The sequence below is a fragment of the Geospiza fortis genome, unplaced genomic scaffold (assembly GCF_000277835.1).
Source record: "Geospiza fortis unplaced genomic scaffold, GeoFor_1.0 scaffold428, whole genome shotgun sequence".
Taxonomy (NCBI): Eukaryota; Metazoa; Chordata; class Aves; order Passeriformes; family Thraupidae; genus Geospiza; species Geospiza fortis.
Window position 1 is genome coordinate 1575904 of NW_005054409.1, and position 6563 is coordinate 1582466.

Here is a 6563-nt window from a genome sequence, read left to right on the forward strand (position 1 = left end):
TACAGAGACAGAAAAAGAATGTATTCCAGTAATTGTGATTCACACAGGTCCAAGCCTCTGAACTGACTTAATGGGACACTGCTACTCTGTACATGGAATAACCTTTAATACCAAACTATTTTAGGAAAGGACAGATATTCTGCACTTCACATGTTTGCATATTCATAATCAAGATGATCATAACCTGCCCACAGGTCTGGGAAAAAGCTTTATTAGGTGGAGACTGCTATAAAGTGACGAGCTCAGGCAACAGATGCCAAACTCTGAGCTACTGTACAAGAAGACACACACTGGCATTCCCCCACTGCTATCTCTGTGACAAACAACAGAGCTTACAAGAAAAGTTCAGCCAGTAGAGATTCTCAAATATTTTTCTTGGCATATTTTACTAGAAATGCCTTCCTCAAGTTATTAATCTCTTAACTGGAATCACCAGATTGAGTGCCCTCCTTTCACTGGCTGACAGTGTCTCTTCCTAAAGGTTTCTAACAAAAACAGGGGATTGCTTTGAACTGACTGAAAAAAAAAATTCCTCTAGAAAAAGTAGAAGTCAAAGTAAGAAAAACAGCAGGGGGCTGAGGAAACCAGAGAGACAACATGTCTTCATTTGACACTAAGTGTTTTCTCTAGGTTTAGAGAGCCACTTCCCCTGTGGGCAGGAAAGAAAAAGACAAAATCTCTTGAGTTCAGCAACTACTACATGATTGCACAGATATATCTGGAAAGGGAAGAATGCCCAGTGGGGTGGAAGTTTTAGGAGTAGCAGAGGTTATTTCATTAGGTCCTGGTCTGCAGGATCCTTCTTCTTCTGAAGCAATTCCATTAACCTGAGCATGGATTGTTTTTCTTCTTGGTGTCCCCCAGTTCTGCTGCAGCTCCCCACCCCCTGACCAGGCAAACACAACTCTCTGCCCAATCTGGGCTGACACACAGCACCCATAGCCTTTCTCTACTCTGGCCACTCCCGTCACCACTGCAAGCATGGCCCATCTCCAAAAAGCCAGAGCAGAGACTACTTTATGCAACTTGCAAAATGTTCTGAGACGTTTGGAATAGTTTACCTTCCTACAGCATGGGAGAACTGCATTTGAAATACCCCACCTTTATTGGTTAGAGAATCCTTATCCTCTTTGGTTGTGAACCAGGCTTGGCTAACAGCTGATACTTCTTCATTGCCCATTGGGGAGATTTCATCCAACTGCTCATTCTGAAGAATCTGGAAAAGACCAATATGAAATGATACAGTCAGATATTGAGTTGTTTATATCACTTTGCAATTAACATGGAGACACAGTTTGAAGGAAAATGAAATCAGCACACCTGATCACCTTGTTGACTGCTCAAAAGTGTCATGTCTTAGATATGGCACTGGAACTATCATCTTTCTTAAAACACCTGAGTAAGATTTATCACATTAATATACAGATGTTGTGAGAATTAATTAGGTAACATTCTTTATCTTGTTTAATGTTCAGTAAGTAAGAAGAGTCTCACTGGCTGTGGTGGAAACAGGACTATATCCAGCATCTCCAATCTGGAACTTTTAAACATGGTATACCCACAAAGAAAACTGCATCTAACTGTTGGGACTGGTGACAAGATAAAGACTATTTGAGCATGTTATAAAGCTTAATTTATAACCAAAGAATGACAGAAATAACAGATAAACTCGTCTTCTATTCAGATCACAACAGAGCACATAACTACCAGTGGAGGGTTACCTCTATTACTCTTTGCAGTATTGCTCTTTGGGCAGTAACTTCAAATAACCTCTCTCATACATAAAATTATTCAACTGTCCTTTTACAGACTAGCATTTTACAAACAAGATCCATGCTCACATACACTCATTTCAAAGAGTCTTATTCATTTAGTAAGCATTTCTGATACTTGTTTCCTTTTTCATTTCAATTTAAATAAAAGCATACATCAAATAGGTAAATTTTGAAGTTTTACTGTACCTGAATCTGGGTAACAGTTCCTTCATTAATCTCATCTTCAGCTACCTCAGCGGTAGCAGTCATGGTCACCTCAAAGCTCTGGTCATTTTCTGAAACTTCAGAACAGGTGAGTTAGTTGCATACTTAACTGCTGAAGCATTTTTTTACACATCCTGCAAATATTATAAATTGTTACCTTTGAAGTGAAAATTTTGAAGAGCCTTATTTGGTATTTATTTGTTGACACAGTAAATTCACTAAAATGATTATCAACTGCTTCTCTTCATAAAATTTACATATGGATTTAGAAACCTTCAGTTTCATGCTTGACTACAACTATGACCTAATGTGAAACACAAAATGTGTTTGATGCAAAAATTTGAAACTGTATTAATATTTCTTTTCCAGCCCTTCCTCCAGTATTTTCCAGTTAAGGGACAACATTCAAATCTTTTGGCTGCATGCATTTTCCCCAGTCCTCCTCCAACTTCAACATGATAATGCCTTTATTTCTAAGGAATTTCTACCTAGTTCCACCAAATAAACAGGTACTCCAGGTACTGCAAATTGGTATTCTAACTAGATCTGGTTTTGCCTCCCTTTGGGACATTACATTAAACTTTCTAATATTCAATCAATTTCTAGAAGACTAATTCAGTACTCATCCTATATTTTTTACATCAATCGCTTTTACACACACCTCAATATTACAAAACACTGAAAGAGTAACTGTAGTGTCTGATCATTAAAAAAACCTAAATCCTTTGCAGGAGAGCATCCAGTTGCTAAGTTACTTATCCTTCATTTTATTCAATGCACTTGTGCCTGTAGGTCTCTAAACTACTTTAATACAAGCTTATTTTGCCAGAACTAATTGTTGCAGAACTATTCAAGGCTGAAAAATATTATGATACCCAAATATATTAATAAAATTTGGAAGAAAAACACCCCATGCAAAATATTCTACTGTGATTCAAGAGTCCACTTTTAATCTTTACCAATAGATATATTTGCAACAGGAGTACATAAAAGAACTTACTTGGAACTGCAACAACAGAAATGCATGGAGTAGAATCATCAAGGCTTTGATCATCCTCTGATAAGCAAAGCCTCTTGTGTGGAGGTTCAGAGCTGTCTTCAGAGTCTACTTCATCAGCTTCTAACAACAAAAACACACCCAGGTTACTTCCTGTAAGCTAAGGAGCCTTGGACAGAGTTTTCCTAAAAAGCTGGCCAAAGCAAATAGTAGAAGCAAAGGTGACAAGTTGGTTCAGTGCTTTGCTGCTGCCCAGGAACCTGGTCCAAGTTATGGGCAACAACAGTCCCCATGCTTTCTTCAACCTGCATTTTCTTTGAAAATTCCACCTACAGTCTGTCAAACACAAATCAGACCACAGAAATTTGGGTACGTGCTTGGTTCTAAGAATCTGTTTCAACTGAAATAAACCAGCAGCTGTATCTTTGTTGGGCACACACAGACATTGGGATTTACACCTAATTCAACAATTCATTCTTTAAACCAAAGCAGAACAACTCTTGTACAGTAAGCTGCATCTAAGTAGCTCACAGAATTTGCGGGCAGGGATGTATGGTGGTCAGATCAATCAAAACAAAGAAGAAAAAAAAATACTATATAAAATAATTCTATACCATTTTGAGGGCAATGGAGAATTAGGTTCCCTTCAGTATCCTGAGTCAAAGTCACAGAGTTCACGGTTTCTACTGTCACTGTGTCAGACTCTTCTTCAACTGTGCTCATACTCAGACCTGAAAGAGCAACACACAGATTTTACCCTTCTGCAGCTGGACTCCACCTGGACCACAGTGCTGCTTCCATACCCCACAGAACAAGCACAAAATCCCACAGGGAATGAGCCTGCTCTTTCATATGACAAAGCCACAATTTCAGACATTCACCTACCTTTACTTTCCTGCACACATATATTGCACAGGGTAACACCAGATAGCTTTAAAGTAACTTTCCCAGTTAAAAATAGTACCTAAACTCCTTATTAGGAGGATTTGCAATCTACTGATTTCTTTTTTTTTCCAAACACAAACCTAGGCTATTACTTTTTCAGCATTTATAAATTCTTCACATCTGAAGATTTTTGTCCAGTATTTGTTCCACTATTAATTTAATATTTCTGCTATTATAGAACTGAAAGCTAGTCAGGACTGACAAATATTTTTCTAGTGTCCTATTAGTCACAGCTATCCTATTTATAGACTGCCAACTTGCAAAATTTTATTCTCCTTTCATGCATATAACTAAATGTGAAACTTGCATTTTTTCTTCAGCATTTAAACAAGAGTTACAGAAAAATTGTTTGCAAGCATTCACCAGTACAAAAAGCAACTGAGAGAATAATAATCCAGGATAAGCCATATACATTGAAGTCACAGAATTAGGGCAATATTAAGTGTCTCTGATAATTTCAATTCCACTATAAAAGTACTGCAATAAAACACAAAGTTTCTAAGAAATTCTATGTAAACCACCAGCAGTAATTAATCTGAAATAAAACAAAAACTCCACAATAAAAGTTTTATCCAAATACAAAGAGATGTAACTTTTGCTGCTGCAGAAGCTAAATGAAATCACATCTAAAATATCCAGAAGCTTTACAAAGATGTCATCAGTTTTAAGCCTGCTTTTGTTGACTTTGGCAGAGCTTTGTAAAAAGAAAATATAATCTATTTCTCCTTTAACTGCTCAGTCCTTTTTCTGTGTTTACTCATATGTCAACAAACACAAAAAATTACTTTTAACTTTTACGTTGAAGCCAAAATGTTGTTTAAAAATATCCGGCTATAGCTTTAGAAAAAAGAAATCACAAACACACTACAAATTTTCCATGTACTAGGCAGGGATAGCTATATACCCACATGTAAGTGGAATTTACAACCTGGAATTTACAACCAATTCTCTGTATAATGTTAACATTACTGCATCAGCAGGAGATTATTTAATTTTTAATCAGAAAACATGTTCTTCAGTATTGAAGATCCCCAGAAGTGTTATCCTAGAAAGATAAAACTACTGCCAGTCCTTCTAAAAAACTTCTCACCTCTCGAGCTCGTTGAAGGTTTGGCACATCTTTAAGCACACACAGTGACTGATTCCTCAAATGAAGTGATATTACCTTTCTGAACATGGAAAAAAATTCAGATCCCACTGACATTTTAAATCAGAGGGTTCTCAAACTTACTTTCACATCTACCATCAACAGTTCCTTGCCACATGCAAGTGTAGGAGGGAGTAACTTCCTTGGGATTCATCTGCTGCTGAGTTTTACAGCCTGTGCTCTATCCTTCCCTAGAAGCTGCTGTTTGCTGCATGGTTGTAATACTGATTTTAGGAACCCAATGAGGCATCCTTAATGCTAAAACATGAAGGAAGACATCCAAAGTGTTACAGCTAAATTAGCAGACTGTAACTTTTGCAACCCAGTTTTAAGTTATTAATTTAGCTTTTGGAGAGTGAACAAACTGGGCCAAAATAAACAGATTCTCTTCTTCATGTTCATATGTACTTTGTAAGTATGTTTTACTACAGGGACTGCTGTAGTAAAAATCCCTAAATTTACTGGAAATGAGGTGGAGGATTCTTCCTTAATTTATGTCAACTAGTTATCACAACATTTATTTTTCTACAATCAGTTGAAAGCATCCATTTTTCACCATTTTAGCGGCCTGAAAGACATGAGATTTATAAGACACATTACAACAGTCATTTACTTCACCTACAGCTGTTCTGCAAGCAGTGGAAATTACAGCATCATCCACAGCAGAAGACAGAGCAGACCATTCCTCCTTTTTTATTTGAAGACTGATGAAAATTGAGTACAGGCACAGCAAAGCTGTGTCATTCTTTCAGCAGTTACTCAGGACTTGATGAAAATCAATCTGTATATTTAGAGGATTTGGATACCAAATAAAAAATACAAGGCAATCCCTTTACATTGCCTGCCTTGCTGGTTTGCAAGTTAAGAGGGAACAGGACACAGCATAAAAGGGATCCATCCATCCAAACATGGCATCCCAGGGATGGGGAGGAAGCTACATCCAGGCTCAGTAGCTGCTACCCTGGCACTTCCATGCAAAGCTGTAACAGGATTTAGCTCTGAGGAAGCACATCTGAGAGCACCACTGATTCCTCTGATGGAGTCACACATCTGCAGCTCTCAGCTCCAGCTCCCCAAAATTGCAGAGTACCCCAACCCAACACCAGGCACTGCACCTTGTTCAAGGACCTGTGACTTCCCAAGAAACATTCCTCAATGGAATTCCTGGATGGAGGATGAGTTCATAACTCCTCGATTTCCCAAAAACGGTTTATGCCACTTGCAAGTGCAGGCCCTCCAAAAAAAATGATGCTCTGTGTAAGATACTCATGATTTAGTGTATCCTAAGTTTTCTGAGTAAAGGTAATAACCTTGATCAAGCCTTGATAAAAACTTAAAAAGAGCCACAATCTTGATTCCCATCAACTTTAATGCATATGGCCTTGGAGCACAATTGAACACTGAGTAGAAAGAACATGAGGAATGAAGCCAAAGTCAAATGCATATTTTGGACACTATTTTTTATTCACTAGATCATACAAATAGAAGAAAACTG

The 6563-nt window shown here is 37.7% G+C and overlaps 1 protein-coding gene across 1 annotated transcript in view; it reads right to left on the bottom strand.

Annotated features, from left to right (window-relative positions):
- The window catches only part of DMTF1 (cyclin D binding myb like transcription factor 1), a 24656-nt gene extending 18416 nt beyond the window's left edge, over positions 1-6240 (bottom strand). Inside the window, exons 1-5 of the mRNA XM_031061317.1 lie at positions 6184-6240; positions 3591-3707; positions 2980-3099; positions 1962-2056; positions 1102-1216 (exon numbers count right to left, since the gene is read on the bottom strand). Of these exons, the coding sequence (XP_030917177.1) occupies positions 1102-1216; positions 1962-2056; positions 2980-3099; positions 3591-3707; positions 6184-6217 (481 nt within the window). The 5' untranslated portion in view covers positions 6218-6240. The remainder of the gene's footprint in view (positions 1-1101; positions 1217-1961; positions 2057-2979; positions 3100-3590; positions 3708-6183) is intronic.
- Positions 6241-6563: the final 323 nt, after the last annotated feature.